The sequence below is a fragment of the Hakea prostrata genome, chromosome 5 (assembly GCF_041222555.1).
Source record: "Hakea prostrata isolate BN-2017 chromosome 5, UWA_Hpros_2, whole genome shotgun sequence".
NCBI classification, from domain to species: Eukaryota; Viridiplantae; Streptophyta; class Magnoliopsida; order Proteales; family Proteaceae; genus Hakea; species Hakea prostrata.
In genome coordinates, this window is record NC_142604.1 from 43,072,903 (window position 1) to 43,089,631 (window position 16,729).

General features: G+C 38.7%; 2 protein-coding genes across 2 annotated transcripts; one reads left to right on the plus strand and one right to left on the minus strand.

Moving 5' to 3' along the window:
• The first annotated feature begins 309 nt into the window (after positions 1-309).
• On the plus strand, positions 310-933 carry LOC149016026 (uncharacterized). Its single transcript, XM_089156655.1, has one exon. The coding sequence runs from the start codon at positions 310-312 to the stop codon at positions 931-933; it is 624 nt and encodes a 207-aa protein (XP_089012781.1).
• Positions 934-2,331: 1,398 nt separating this feature from the next.
• LOC149016027 (F-box protein FBW2-like) lies at positions 2,332-16,064 on the minus strand. Its single transcript, XM_089157123.1, has 2 exons — positions 15,607-16,064; positions 2,332-3,506 (listed from the first exon to the last, which is right to left on the minus strand). The coding sequence occupies exons 1-2, from the start codon at positions 15,981-15,983 to the stop codon at positions 2,990-2,992; spliced, it is 894 nt and encodes a 297-aa protein (XP_089013249.1). The 5' UTR covers positions 15,984-16,064; the 3' UTR covers positions 2,332-2,989.
• Between the last annotated feature and the right edge of the window lie 665 nt (positions 16,065-16,729).

Consider the following 16,729-nt stretch of genomic DNA (forward strand, 5'->3'; position numbering starts at 1 on the left):
ACAGCAAGGGAGGTTGCCATGATTTTCAATCAAGAGATAGTACGTCTCCATGGTTTTCCAAGGTCAATTGTATCTGATAGGGACAGATTGTTCATGAGCAACTTTTGGAAGGAGTTATTCAAATTGGCCGGGACTAACCTTAAGTTCAGCAGCGCTTATCACCCCCAAACGGATGGGCAAACGGAAGTGGTGAACTAGGGGCTACAGATATATCTCCGCTGTTTTTGTGCACGGCAGCCGAAGAATTGGACTACTTGGCTCTCTTGGGCAGAGTATTGGTATAATACCTCTTACCACTCGGCTACTAAGATGACACCATTCCGAAGTGTTTATGGCCGTGCCCCTCCTCCTTTACTTAAGTGGGCCGGAAGTACTTCCAAAGTGGATAAAGTGGATGTCTTCTTATGTGAATGGGATCAAATTTTAGATGAGTTGAAGACCAACTTGCGGGTAGCCCAAGATTGCATGCGATCCTCTACGAATCAGCACCGCCGAGATGTTACCTACCAAGTAGGGGATCAGGTGTTTCTCAAACTTCAGCCATACCGTTTCAAGAAGTTAGCCAAAAGTCCTAATGAGAAGCTCAACCACCGCTTTTATGGGCCATATTCCATAACAGCACAAATTGACCCAGTTGCTTATAAGCTTGACCTTCCACTTGATTCTAAGGTTCACCCAGTCTTCCATGTCTCACAATTAAAGAAGGTCGTTGGGCCACACATCACTACTCAGCCCCTACCAGCATGTTTGGCAGATGATGGAGAACTCCAGCTTATCCCTGAAGCTCTCTTAGACATCCGGTATTCAGCTCGCGGCTCTCTTGAGGTGCTGATTCAATGGAAGCATTTACCTAGTTTTGAGAATACTTGGGAGGACTTTACTGACTTGCACACTCAATTCCCTGATTGTGAAATTGAATGTGGGGAGTGTTGATAAGCCCCTTGTTATCCAAGTATATAAACGAAAGGGCAAATAAGGGAAAGCAGCATCAGTTGTAGCAAAGCCACAAGAGAACCTAGCACGTCTAACATCTGAAACAGGGGAAGGGACAGGTGGCAACTCACCATTGGTCATTGGACACTCCAGCTGGCAGAAGATGATTGGATAGAAGAGTAAGTTCTGTTAGAGTTTGTTACGTGAAGGGAAGTATGAAAGGAGGAAACTGAGAGGGAAAAAGGGAGGAGAAAATAGAAGCAGCAAGCAAAGCTTGCGGAGAGAGGGAAGACCTCTGGGAATGGCTTAGCCATTATGTTGTTCTGGTTTATCTTTGTTTCAATTTAGTTTGATTAATAGTCCTAAATCTGTAGTATATTCATTCTATCTTGTTCAACAATTTCCATATAAGAATGTTAATGGAATCGACTATCATCTGATTACCAATCTGCTGAATACTGTTTTGAGTTCTTAAGCCTTCAGTCTGTAGATATCGATTAATGCTGTGTTTATTTATGAGATTGGAAGAGTATAGATCTGAATCAGGGGGTCCTATCAATCTCCTTTTTCCATAAAAAACTAGAGCATCCAGCACCCCATTGACCAGCAATTAATGTCACTTTTCAAAAATTATGAAAAAGAAGAGCACTTTATGAAGAGAAATCTAGCTGCATAGATCTTTTCACTTTGGTTGATTTGGACTTGCTTTAATAACTCATCTCATGGAAGGAAATTCAGCAATCCATCTTAGATCAAATGGCTAGTTTATTCTTTATCTAAAGAACACGCGGGTCAATCTGCCATTCAACCAGTCGAGCGAAGGATGGCATTCATTGGAAGCCCCCACTAGAAGGCTTGATCAAGTTTAATGTTGAAGGAGTTTCCATCATATTGCCAAATGGAGACCTTAAAGCAGGATGTGGTGCTATAGCTAGGGGCAACAAAGGAAGAAACATTTACTGTGTTCCTCAAGAATGTGCAATAACCAGGCTATGTAGCAGAAACAACAGCTATCAAGAAAGCTTTGATCTGGGCTATGGCTGAACATCAAGAAGATTGTTGTTGAGGGAGATAATGCAGCAATTATTCATCTGCTAAAAACTCCAAAAGCATGACCCCCTTGGAAAATAAAGCACTTAATACAAGTCATTAGACTACTACGGGCATCTTTTGATTCACACTTTGAGAGAAGCCATCTTTGCTGTAGATCATTTAGCTAGTTTCAGTTAAAAATGAGACTCTCTATTCTTTAATTCTAATCCCTGGCGTTTCTTAGATCTATAAGTTTGAACATTGAATCTTCTACCAGAAAAGAAGTGCAGAAACATAACAATTTGATCTTCTGGTACCCAATACCAGGTGCAACTGAATAAATCAAGCACATATCATGCTTCCTCCAAATGAAACACATGAATGACGAACGAGTTAAGGATACTGAAACCTACAACACAAAATATAATATAAACAACTTTCTCAGGAGGCTTCCAGCAAGTAGGTTAACACTCAGCCTATCCACAAATAATGCTTTACACCAGATCTCCATCAATTTGTAATGAATTAATAACGAGTGGAGAAATTTTGAGATACTGACACGCACAGAAGTACACATTTTAGGAGAAGAATTGAGTATTTCATTTTGGAAATTGTAAGTGATGACAAGGGGGGAAAGAATTATGTGTTTGCAACAGAATATGTACAATTATCTAGCCCACTATTCCAACAAGTAACTTCAATTCTATCAATGAACAGATAAATTTCCTTTTAACATGCCAAGCATAAATATGATAAAGGTCCAGGAGCACAGCTTATGTCAACTTCTTCCATTGTCTCTTTCTCCTCCAACATGAGGTTTCTTTCCACAAGGGAAAAGAGACTTTTGGGAGACAGTTCTATTTCCCATATGATATACACCACCAAAAAACACATGAAGATATTTACAGGGGGAAAAAATAGAAAGGTCGTTTGGGACAGACTGATGTACACTAAGTTAAACATCCTGGTCTAAGAAGAAACAATAAACAGCCAAACTAATCCCCTACAAGTCTGAGAAAGATGACTATTTGCTGCAAACTGCTCCATCACCGTTATCATCGTCTGAGGAATGTGCATCATAATAATCATTATCCCAGGGACTTTTCAAGACTCCAATTTGGTAACACTTTTCCACAAGATCTCCCTCAAAGTTAACGCCCCAGCAGCCATGAATGTCAAGGTGAGTGAGGGCTCTACAGTTGGTAAGGATAGCATCAAGACCAGGATCACCAAGACGGCCATATCCAAGCTCTAGTAGGAAAAGTCCTTGCATTGTATCAGCTATGACCATGGCTTCACCATTGTCTGTCTTGGGCAACATTCCTCCTACTGTTTCCATCCATTCAGGTGGTGGCATATTTCTCTTCAACTGAACCAAATACTTGCAATGCTTCCCCAAAGCTTCAAGCCCTTGGCAGGTGACCTTCAAACAGTAGCTGATGTCTAAAACTGTCAGCATTGTAAGAGACTCAGCGAACCTGTTCACAGCCTTGTCAGTCACATCACTCCTTGGAATTCGAAGTTCCTTTAAAAATCTTCCACTACCCCCCCCCAAAAAAAAAATCCATGTCAGAAACTAAAAAGCTCATGTAGAAAAGGTTTTGTTTCCATGTCAGAAACCATAAAAATAGAAATTAAGGGTTGCACACAAATAAAGTCACCTTTGATAGTAGAGAACAAGAAAATTTTGTTTCTAAAACATGCATAATGTGGTTGTGTTTATTTCACAACCAAATACTTCAAATGAAAAATATTGCTAGCATTGTCATTTAATTTTTTTTCCTTTTTACCCTTTTATCATTAAATGACTTTTTTGGTTGCTCATGACCAATAAAAAGATTTCAACATGACCAAGGGAGGGAGAGAATCTGGCTTAATGATGGGGATGGAGTCCTCCATGGGTGCCAATGAGTATCAATGATCATCTGAAGTCAGTAATTTTATAAAATGGATATTTTTTCGGTATAGCATTTCAGTAAACTGTTTCACCTGTTATAATCCTTGTGCACTTCTGCATTGGTTCTCAAACAAATCCATAAAATATTTCATGCCAAAATAAACAAATCATGCAAAGAAGGTCCATAATTCTTCCAAAAACTCTCCAATTTAGACATAGCTACGAAAATAGTTAGTGCATCAGAATAGGCTTGAATGTCATGGCTGTGTGACACTTCCTTAGTGCACTACCTATACGAGAACTCCCAGATTAAGTTCATGAGTGAAGGGAGAGAAGGGTGGGGGGTATCTAGTATGAAAGAAAACATAACTACTGCATCACACTCAAATTGATCAGAACAATTTGCTAACTTTTTTCATTTGGGGCATTGAGAATTACATATAATCTAATTCTGCTACTTTAAAAGTGTTTCTTGATGAAGGAGATTCAATTTGGCATTTTTCTCTACCACCAAAAAGTAACGATAAAGAATAAACAGCCAGGAATGAAGAGAGAAACTAAGACAAGAGGTTGGTTATATTGTGTGAAACCTACTACTCTATGACAATTCTAAGAGTTCGATTTATGACCAAACACAATCAAAAGTCGAGGAGGTTGGTTCCACTGAGAGAAAAGCCCCACAACTCTACAGTAATTATAAGAGTTTGTTCTAGGATAAACTACAACGTGATGCTACCTTCACTCACACTCTTATGATTCATAAATACCCATGCACGTGGTTAGGGAACTAACCACTAATCATACAATCCTCACTCTCATAAATGCTTATTCCCACTTACCACTTACATAACATATTACAATTCCCTTACGGTGTTCATAGACAAAAAATTTTGAATTAATACAAATTAACAAGATATATACTATGCCTTCCTTCTGCATAGCAAAACTGATTGCAAAAAGAGGGTGAACCGGCCACACTAAAGTTACCTTTTGGGGAGGTCCGTCTAATATCCAGAAACTGCTCAGCAACATTTGCACAGCCTGTTGGTTATGTGGATCCAGATTCGGGTAATATAGACACTGACAGGTGGTCTACCACTAGTTACCATATGTTAAATAGTGGTTACCTCATCACTTGGAAGGGGTAAAAGGTGAACTACAGTGCCAAGGTCCAATGCTGAAAAATAAGTAGGCCATGACTTATATTCCAACTGAATTGATCTAGTTTAAGTCTTTTATTCTAAACTTTGGTTTTTAGACTGACAAGATTATTGAAATGATTACTGACAACTAAGCTGCCAGATAGCCAATAATCTAGCTCTTCATGAAGAAAAGAAAAAGGAAAAAAAGAAGCTAATCATTTATTGTATCAACAACAACAACCAAAAAAAAAAAAAAACCAAAACATATTGAAGATGATTGTCACTATATGCCTGATGATGTGATAAGAAAGTTGATCTCCACTTCATTGCAAGCATTGCTTTACCACTTGTAACTTGTTTACCAGATTCTTGTCTACAGAAGTGTTTCTACAGGAATGTTCCAAGCTAGGGATGAGTAATATTTATGCTCCAGGTTGAAAAAGAGTGTTTAAGAGTTAAAGAGTTGTACCAAGGAAATTAAGCAAGGAGAGAAAAAGTGAAGTAAGGAAGTGATGAAAGGAGGAAAGGAGGGGAAATCTGAGAACAAATTAAGTAGCAGGCGGAAGAGAGAAGAAATCTCATAAAAGGGGAAGGGGGAGAAGAGTGTGCACCCACATACAAGCTTTGGTTTGTTCTTTTATATTCTATACCCAATACGTTGATCACATTCATTTAAATAAAAAAAGAAATATGACTTCAGTAAAAATAAAACAATGTTATTAGGATTCCTAAAAATTTTAATAAAATAAAATAAAACACTCAAGCAAAATTTTTGTAAGGGTCTGTTTGGTTACATGAATCCAGAGATTTCAAAACTCTAGATTCACAAATGGGAGATTTATTTACCTGTTTGGTTGTGTGAATCCCTGGATTCATGAAATCTAGGGATTCACATTTTTACACTAAAAACGTGAATCTGTAGATTTATGGGTATGAGGTGAAATTTTACTATAAAAGCGCTAAACATTTGAACCATGACTTCATAGATGTTTTTTCAGGATGAATCTATAGATTTCATTCCAAATATTCAGGCTAACCAAATAGCTAATTTTATGAACCATGACTTCATAGATGTTTTTTCAGGATGAATCTATAGATTTCATTCCAAATATTCAGGCTAACCAAATAGCTAATTTTATGAACCATGACTCCATAAATTTGAAATCTCTAGACTCAAGTAACCAAAAAGGCCTTGAAAAGAAAAGAAAAAACCAACATCAGTCGGTTGGTATTTACAGCCACCAGCTTGGAATTCTCTTTGGTTTTTATCCTTCTTTTGTTCCCCCCCCCCCCCCCCGACTGGGGGGGTGGTGGTGGAGGGAGCTGATCCATTGCTCTTCAAGATCAACCATCATGATGTACTGGGTCTACGAATAACAATGGAAAATTTTAATATATAGGGTTGCAAACTAAAAAGACAGAAAATATGCTACGATAATTTATGGATGGGACTGGAAGGGTAAATAGGAAACTAAGAAAAGAAAAAAATTGAGAAGGGGGCAATTCTGGAAAATGGGGTTGTTAAACAGATGTTATCAGTTGGACATTGAGGATTCAACGAACCAGGGAGGAATACTGAGAGGTGAGGACGAAAAATCATAGTTGTCAGAGTAGCAAGGCGACCAAAGCGATTGGGGCTCCGCCTTGGCAACAAGGCGACAAAGCGGCAATAAGGCGACAAAAGCAATTGGGTCAAAATGTTTCAATATAAGTATATAACTACTTTTCAATACAACTACTTTCTATAATAAGCTAAACAAATATTCAATAGTCACATTCATCCAAAAAAAAAAAAAAATTCAAGAATCATAATTACGAAAAATTATTCAAAAAAAGAACACAAACATAAGTTCATCTCATCAAACCATGGTTGTCAAAGCGTTTGCCTAGGTATTTACTGATTCATTGATTCTTGATGTTGAGTATGGCTTATGCTTCACATTTTGTTGCCAACGGGTACGGGGATCACTTTGGGCCTTGGAGTTCCGTTGCAGATTGGGCATCAATTAAGCGGTTGAAAAACCACTTTGGAGCCTAGGCTGCCGCTTTGACAACTATGCGAAAAACACAGCACTAAACCAAGAGGGACTAGAGGCTGGAATCCAGGAGCAACCAGATACGCTTCTCTTTTTTTCTTTTAAATTTTTCCCCCTCGCTCTTCTCTGGGTTTTCATTTTTCTAATTTTTTTCCCCAATCGGCAGAACCAAAATGTGGGGAAGATTTCACAGAGGAAAAAACAAAAGCAACGGAGATTCTACCAAGAAGGAAGTCATTGGGTTAGTATGGTGCAGTGGGTTAGGGAAGGCCTTTATTTTCTTCTTCTGCTGTTACAGCAAGCAAGGAGGGAGAAGTGGGGTCACAGGATAGGATGGTCACACAAGGGGGGGGGGGGGGGAGAACGGAAAGGGTTGCAGGGAATTGTCAGGCTTTTTATTTATTTTTTATTATTTTTTTTTTTAGCTACTGGTTGAGATGTAACAGAAGGATAATATAAGAGGAAGAGATTATGGGTGTGGTGAAGAATCCTGGGGAAAGTGTTACCTAGAATTGGATTATGATGTCATTTAATGGGGGAAAGAAAAAGTGAAGAAGAAAGGAGATGGTGGAGGGGGGGGGGGAGAAATAGTGCTGTGCCAGGGGAAGTTCTTTTCTATTCCATATGCTATATTTTGATAACAAGCATACAAATAATAAATGAGAAATAAAAGAAAAATGACATTCAATAAGAAAACAATGATGCTAGGATAACTTAAAACTTACTAGAAATACTGACGTATCCTACCCAAATTAAGAGCTTACAAACAAAACTAACCCAATAATATCTATGAGACTGAAATCCATACTTGGAACTGGTTCTAGGCCTGGCTTTGCAATTGGTTAATATTGGGTTGGTCATATGAGCAGGTACACCAAGTAGCAAGAATAGTTTTCTAGTTACTACATATATTTGATTATTACAGTAAATAGATACATACAATTGACTGGAAGTTAAAACCATTCTCTCCAATTGGAACCGCTCTCCTTCTCTACTTTTTTTTCTTTCTTCTCCCTTTGTCTATGCATCACTACAGTCGGTAGTCTTAGAACTGAAATGGTAACAAGCAAATATCCCCCAAGACGGTAAGGTATAATTGCTACTGAACTAAAACAACAAAATCTGTCAGTGATAGAACACGTTAAAAGGTTGCTGTATTTTGGGTAAAACATAAGAACAAAGGGAGAAGAGACAAGAGGTCACGTGATTCGGTTGAGGTGTTCAACCTACGTCTACAGTATAGAAGCTGCTGTAGTGTTTCTTATTGATGATGGAACTGCTGTGCACATTCTCTTATAGATATCTGAGAGAGTTTGGGATTGCTACAACTATTGTTTTTTGAATTTTGAATTGAGCTCAAGGGTTTACACAGCTCACACACGGGTTGTAGATTAGGGCTAGAAGTCCTTTGTCAGCTTTGCATTACACACAGGATGTTTAGTTGTTGTAGAACTTCTCACATCAAATTCGTAGTTTCCAGGTACATTCCAACTTTGTGTGGACTTGCCATTGTTGAGTCCATGTAGGACTTCTGTTGGTTCACTAACACTCCCTGGTAAGCTCAAAGGAACTGACAAAATGTTGAAATTGTCTGGTAACAAATGGATACATTGATGTGGAAGAGGCTTTCTAAATATGTTTGCCAGTAGATCCTTTGTTGATAGAAAACAAGCCTTGAGCTGACGTTTGGCCACAATACTGGTGCGAGCTAGGAAGAAAAATGTGAAGTTACTTGCATCAGGACTTGTAGCCATGTTAGTTTTGTGGTTGCATTCGCCAAGACCCTGCATTCAGATTCAATACTAGATCTGGCAATAGTGTCCTGCTTGAGTGAGCTCCAGGAGACAAAATTTCTACCTAAAGAAACCGCATATCCTCCAGTGGATCTTCTATCGTCTAGGCACCCGACCTGATCAACATCTGAGAATGCATCTAAGGTTAGATCAAAGTCTTTATGAAAAGTTAATCACTTGGAAAGTTACCCTTAATATAGGATAGGATATATTTAGCAGTAAATAAACACTTCATACCTCAGGAAGATGATTGGAAATGCCGGTGTCTAATTTTGGGGGATGCAAAAAACTGACACACCTTGTTTACAACATACTGGATGTCTAGTCGAGTGAGAGTAGCATACAGTAGAACACCCACAATGCTTTTGTATTGAGTTGGATCAGTAATTGGGTCACTCCCTAATTTGCTCAATTGGGTTGAGGTGGAGATAGGTGTGTGAACCAGCTTGCAATCAATCATATTTGCTTTTGCTAAAACATCTACAAGGTATCGAGTCTGACAGAGATGCAGACCATATCTAGTGACAAAACATTCACAAAAAAATAGTGAACATATCCCATCTCTTTGATGGCAAAAGTGGACCCAACGTGGTGAAGAAAATCAATCAAGAGCTTATTTCTACTACTAGTAAGAATAATGTCATCCACACAGATGAGGATGTAAATTGTCCCAAATGCCCCTATATAGATAAATTGAGAATTGTTAGTTTGGAACTCTGAAAACCATATTCTAATAAAAAGGCTTGTGCTGATCAAACCAGGCACATGCAGCCTGTTTTAGACCATATAATGATCGACACAACTTGCAAACATGATTCAGACATTGGGGGCCGACAAACCCTAGAGGCTGTTTCACAAAAACTATTTCTTGGACTCTCATGCAAAGATGCATTCTTGCATCAAGCTACCTAATCAGCCAAGACTTAGAGATTGCAATAAAGAGAACCAATCAGATGGTAGTTGGTTTGACCACATAGCTGAATATTTCATTGTTGTTTAAACCCTTCTATTGGTTGAACCCTTTGTGACCAGCCATCCCTTGTATCTTCCTAAAGACCATTCTGTTTTCCTTTAATCCAAAATATCCATTTGCAACCAATGTTGTTTTCCAACTTAGGTGGAGGAATGAGAGACCAAGTATGACTTTTTTAGTAGTGCTGTGAATTCCTCATCCATTGCTTTATGCCAGCAAGGGTGTTTATTGGCAATGGTAAAATTGTGGGGTTCACTTTGTGTTAGGTCAAGAGAGGGTGTGGATGGATGCAAAGAACACCGTTGATTTATGTGTGCGATCTATAGATTGAGTCACCATTGGGTGAGAATTTGCTGGCTCTTGAGGAACGGGAAGATCAACCACTAAATCAATTGATGGTGGTGATAAGAAAGAGGAAGGTGAGGTCCGGCCAAGAGAACTAGGGGTTTCACTGGCCAAGGTTGAGCTGGCCTGGTTTAAAGGAGGCTCTTTAGATTTAGTGAGGCCAGCATTAGAAGGGGAACTTGTATCAAAATCTGGAGTTATTGGGAAGCTAGAGGTAGAGCTAGGGTTTACTTGGGTTGAAGGTAAAGGACATTGTAATAGGGGGAACATGGTGATGGTCTAAGGATTGATGGCAAGGGTGAGAAGGACTTGGTCTCTCAATTACCTTCAATAAAGGGAAAATGCATCTATCAAACAACACATAGCATGAAACAATTAATTTTCCAAACTGTCTGTCTAAACACTTATAGGCATCATACCTAGAATCGTATTCCAAAAATATATTAATACTAGATATATACTCAAGCTAGTGTTTGTTGTGGGGTTTAAGGAGGGAGTAACATGCACATCCAAAAATATGTAAACTTTGAGAATCAGGGTTTTCACCGAAAGCCTGAGGAGAGGAGAAACATTGCCTGAAAGCCTAGTTGGAAGTTTGTTAATAAAAAGGATGCCAGTTTCAAATGAATGGTTTCAAAATTTGCATAGACTGTGGGAATGAGCCAAGAGACTTAGACCCATCTCAACCATATGCTGGTGTTGTCTCTCAAAAGCCCCATATTGCTCATGTGTGTGAGAACAAGACAATCTATTAACTTTTTAAATTTTGGAAAAACGCGAAGCACCTATGATCTAAGAGTGAGAGGATGCAACCAAATCAATTTATTGTAAGCATCAACAAAGAATCACATAATATTTGTAACCTTCTACTGAAACCATGGGTGAGGGTCCCCAAGTGTTCGAATATATCAAATCTAAAGGACATGCAGATACTGAATCAAAAAGTTCAAAGGCAGGTTTATAACTTCTCCCTTATTGATAAACACTACAAATAGAAAGTCTTTTTCTTTGGAAATAGGTAAATCGATATTGGAAAGTAAACAATGAACTGTCCTATAAGCAGGGTCCATCTTGGAATGCCATTGAGAGAGACTAATCTTTTCTACAATCAAAGCTGTTTGTATGACTCGGTTGTGCTGACATGTTGGAGAGATTGAATAGGTAAAGTCCATTTTTTAGTTCTACCTTGTAGAGGACATATCCCCATTTTGGGATCCTTTAAATAATAGATGTCAAAATGAAATTCAAACACTGTGTTGATATCTCTTGTGAATTGAGAGACAGTTATAGCAAGCACATGCAAAAAATTCTTGAGAACCAATCAACAAAGAGACATTACCAATGCGAGTTATAGGCAGTAGACCCGTTTATGGCAGTGTCCTTGTAAAAAGTCATAACCCGAGGTCATATGATTGGTGGCACCCGAACCAGGGCACTAGGGTAAATTGGCAATGGAAGAGGGAGTGTCCTCTCAAAAATTTGCTGCAACTGAAGAGGGGTGGGGCCTAGTCTTGTTTGCACGATTAAAATGCAGATGACAGTCCAATGCTCTATGACCTCTTTGATTGCAAATTTGGCAATCGTCAGAAAAATTGCAAAACAGTGTAACCTCGTTATATCAGCCGACCACAACTATTTCTTCATCGGTTGGGTAACTCTAGGTTGGAATAGATTCAATAATGGTGATTAGCAGATCCAATAGCCATATTAGCAGATGGGGTCGAATCAACACAAGAAACTTCATTTGTCAACCTAATTTCTTGAGTCAGCAGCATTCGATGAAATTTAGAATAAGAAACAAGAATTCTGTGGGTAGATATAGTGGTAAAAATGCAGTGTGCTCTGGACCAAGGCCATTTAAAACATATAAACAAAGATCCTCATCAGTAACTCGCGTACCAATGGCAGCCAATTTGATGCAGAATTGAAGACATATTCAAGAAAGAAGAAGCCCATTGGGTGAGGCCCATCAAAGGCCTAAGGGCCTGTTTCGTTACATGAATCCAGGGATTTGAAATGAAATGGGATTTCAAATCTACGGATTCATAGTTCAAATTACCTGTTTGATTAGCGTCAAACCTATCAAAGTTCATAGAGTTCCGTTGGGTTACTCCGTGTGAATCCGCAAATTTTATCAATTTTATACTAACCCATGGCTTTCACCCAATACCCAAGAATCGCGTAATTCACGTTTTTAGGCAAAAAAGTGAAATCCTCGGATTTCATGAATCCAGGGATTTGAAATTTCTAGATTCAGATAACCAAACAGACCCTAAAGCTATCACCCAAATCAGCCCATGGAACTGTTTTAGTGGGCTAAAGTTAACCCACATATTTTGATCTCCATGGTCTAGACCTAAGCCCAAGTCTCGTTCTTGAAAAGTCAATAAAAGAGGTCGTGCTTTGAAAATAAAAAAACTCATTGTCAAAGGAATTTTCCTTTGTCAAAGGTTAGGTATTAGTAGAGTTATTATTAGGTAAGTGGTGTTAGCTAGTGGTTGAATGTTACAATTAATGTTTATGTCTCTTTAGAATGCTATATAAAGAGATTTATATAAGAGGATGAGACACAACTCATCATCTGAAATCAAATTGCTTTGTTAGCATTCCTTCTCAATGGTGAATCCTTGTTTTTTATCAAGGTAGGTTGGTGTGTGATCCAATCGATCCACCTTGCGGTGTGAAACTCGGGTATTACTTTGTATTCTTCTTGTTCTCTCAATTCCCTCAGATTGTTCTTTCAATTTCTTCATCATTGGCAAGTCTAGTCTAGCAATCTACACTTCAGCCTAATTCCCAATTTAGTTTATAATTCTGCCCTAGTTTTGAGGATCTATTCAGCCTGTATTGTTATGCTATTATCCTCATAATACCACTCTAGCTTTCAGCCCTCTTTCACATCTGAATTCTGTTCCATCTTAAGTCTATCAAATCTGAAATTGATTCACTGTGAAAGGTCCTATTTGGCTACTGCTTTTGATGAATCAAATACAGTACGACATTACAATTGGTCTGCAGCCTATTTGATTTTTAATAGGTAGTCCTATATAGCGCTGCCTCTATGTTTAATATTTTGGAGCTGAAGGCAAAGTTACATAGCTCGAGCTGGGAGGATGTGGAACAGAGGCGTTCCAAGTGATCTGAACCTCTTTGGCAGTGGTGCAGCCAATAATCTGAGCATGCACATTCTTTGTTAGGGAAGCACTAAGCCAATACATCAATAGTTGGTCTGACGTATCACCGGGTATGTAAAGGATTGTTCACCGGTTGAGGAGATGTTGCAGCAGAGGATTCAGCGGTTGTAGGTGCAGCAAGATTGGCGGGGGGCATGGATCAAACCCATCAATGATCCCAGTCTAGACCTCTTCGGCAGTGGAACAAGTTGTGATCTCCGCAGCAGGTAGTTGGATTCGGAGAGCTTAATAAAGGAAATGGTTGAGGGAGGGAAACTACAGGAATGGATGACAGACCTGGGCTTCTGATGTCATGATAGAACATGCTAAAAGCTTGCTGTGTTTTGTGTAAAACAAAAGAACAAAGAGAGAAAGAAAAGAACATAGGTTACATGTTTTGATCGAGTGTTCAAGCTACGTCCACAATATAAAAAGCCGATATAGTATTTCCTGAAAGTGTTGTAGACGTTCTCTTATAGAAATTTGACAGAGTTTGTGATTGCTACAACTCTTGTTTTTTGAATTTTGAATTGAGCTCAAGGGTTTATACAGCTCATGCATGGGTTGTAGATTGGGTTAAAAAATGCACATGCTGAAGTTGTTTAGTAGTTGTATAACTCCTTATACGGTAGGCACCAACTTCATGTGGCCTTGCTGTTTATGAGTCCAAGTAGTTGGTTCATTAACAGTCAGTCATTTTGAAACAAGACTAAGAGGAACTGCGGAAAACATGATGGTCCAAAATCCAAAAATCATGTGACAAAATGTAGACAATAAATCAATTCAAAATCCCAGATGAATTTCAAGAAATAAAAGGTAAGTAGACTTTATAGGTGGGACAATGGCATGTGATCAGGTTGATAATCTAGTAGTGGCACATTGGATAGGACAAAATTGTTTGGATTGGTCTCCCTGCTCACATGCAGACAGCCCAAATGGAATCAGTCACAGGGGATCATAGAGCACAGAGAAACCTAAGATTACAAGGACAGTGTATGGATTACCCAGATGACGCGTGGGAGTATATGCTAATATACATGGAACTTTCAATGTACAGCCAAGCCAACATTCCCTGTATATCCAACAGTTGGAGCCACTACATCAGCCTTCCACATGGTAAATTTTTATATGCCCCGTCCATGACCTTATCACAACCCCCTCCCCCAATACCCACCTCTAGCTCCCCATAAAAAGAAAAATAAAAAACCAAGTGAAAGAGCACATACTGATCATATTAACCAGAAAAATAGCTCCAACTGACTCTAGACTGAGCCACTGGGAGTGTTTTTTCATAAGAAAATGTTCAAAGTTTAGCATTTGCCCATGAAAAAACTGTTTGAACTTCTGCCAAAAGCGTATGCAATCTAAAAGAGATTATAAATATGGTCAGTTATGATTGCATCAAGCATCAAATGTTGTTCCCTAAAAATATCCAAGCACACAAAAACAATAGAACTGTGGAATGGTATGTAATTATTCCTCAAATGTTGTTCCCTAAAAATTCCAAGCACACAAAAACAATAGAACTGTGGAATGGTATGTAGTAATTCCTCAACTTACTTCCTAAACTCCCGCTCACAAAGTTTGTAAACAAACATAATTGTCTGAAAGAAGACATCTTTTTACCAAATTAACATCCAATATAAATCCAACAAATCAAATACTCTGGTTTGACTGCTTTAGAGTGCACTGTCCCCCCACTCCAAAACACACGCACACAAAAATGAAATAATCCATACAAATACCATTCCAAACACTTAGCATTATACAAGGGGTTATACAGCTTATTATTGCCCAGACAGGCTCAAATGGTATTTCCAGAAAACATCAAATCTTTGTTTCCATAAAATCTTGAAAGCACAAGAAAGGGCAATAAATAATTTCGATAGGTTTGTAATTCTTCCTCTATTTACCACAGAAAACTCTTGGATGTAGTTCAAACAACAGATGGACAAAAAGACTAATCTATGATGACAGAATTTACAGGTCATATTGACAACAAATACAGCTCCAATTGACTCACTACTTGAACTTCCAAAAAATTTCATAAAAGCGTAATGTAGAGGTAAAGACGAGATTGTGATCATATAAACCCAAACGAAGCCGTCAAACCAATTGAACAGAAACCATTTATGAGTTATTTGGAGAGTACCATTGAATCGGTAGCTTTTAAAAACGATTCCGCAGTAATTCAAGTCAAATCCCCAGAAGTTACTCTAATTATACCAACAAAAAATATTAAATTGAGATAGAAAGAAGAGGGGTTACCAACTTATCATTACCAATTAGCAATGGAGGAGAATCCAGCTTTACCAAGTTTGTAACCAGAGAAGCGATTAATCGTTCCTTTGCTGCGATCAACAAGCTTGCGAACAACAGCGTCGATACGATCAGAATTCTTACAGCGTCGACACCATCTCTCGACATCGATATCGTTACAGAAACAAGGTCCATTAACGAAATCACGCCACGACTTGCAGACAAGGGGAACGGACCGGACGAATTCGTCGGTAGGGATACGCGCAGATATCAGAGTCATTAACTGAGGACTCAATCCATCCCAGAGACCGAAACCAGAGACTGGATCGGCAGCGGCGGTGATGATTGGATTCTTATCGTCGGAAAGCGTCTTACGCTTCTTATTCTTCCTCGTACCCATTAAAATTTGAGATGAAAACTCCACCACTGCAAGTCGGAGACAGGGTTTATTCGGAGAGGAGAAGAATCACGTCCGAGGTGAAGAAGGTCACGTGGTGGATTGTGACGGAATGTGAATATATATAAAAAAATGGCCAACCAATAAATAGATGACAGATGGCAGAATTTATATTTGTGTTTATGATCTATTTTAAGTAATCAATTTTGATTATAGGTCACGAGAAATTTGTAATTTTGATTTGTTAACCACTAAACATAATATAATATAATATAATATATTTGGCCAAAAAAAAAAAAACATAATATATCATATAACAAAAGACAGGTTTAGTACCATTAGATGAATAAATATATTATGTATCGTGAGTTTGGTTTTATGTTGGTTTTTATTAATCTGGAAAATATATTTTGGCTTTAGTTTTAGTTATGGCTCGCTTTTATTGGTTTGGGTTGGTTTTAGTATCCCAAAACCAAGAAGCCAGTTGCGTGGTTGGCGTGTCGACAATTTATGTGCTTTGTAATAGATGGAGAGACTTGATATTCTTCTATGTACCTACCGTGAAATGTGCTACTGGTATGGGGGTGCCGGCTTTTGGAGGTGACTCTGGCCCCCTTCGTCCGGGTTCTCTATGGCACTTTAGTTTGGGGGGTTGCTCGCGGGTGGTTGGGTTGGGTCGTGCCTCCCTCCTTCATAGGTTTTTTGGCCTTGGGGTGCTTTCATACCAAGGCGTTGTCTGTGGCCCGCCG

Excerpts from the sequence above, each read along its gene's own strand:
- LOC149016026 (XM_089156655.1), top strand. The coding sequence starts at position 310 with ATGACACCATTCCGAAGTGTTTATGGCCGTGCCCCTCCTCCTTTACTT.
- LOC149016027 (XM_089157123.1), bottom strand. The coding sequence starts at position 15,983 with ATGGGTACGAGGAAGAATAAGAAGCGTAAGACGCTTTCCGACGATAAG. Across the intron at positions 3,507-15,606 it reads TTCTCCTCCATTGCTAATTG|TGGAAGATTTTTAAAGGAAC; the intron begins GTAATGATAAGT and ends GGGGGGGGGTAG.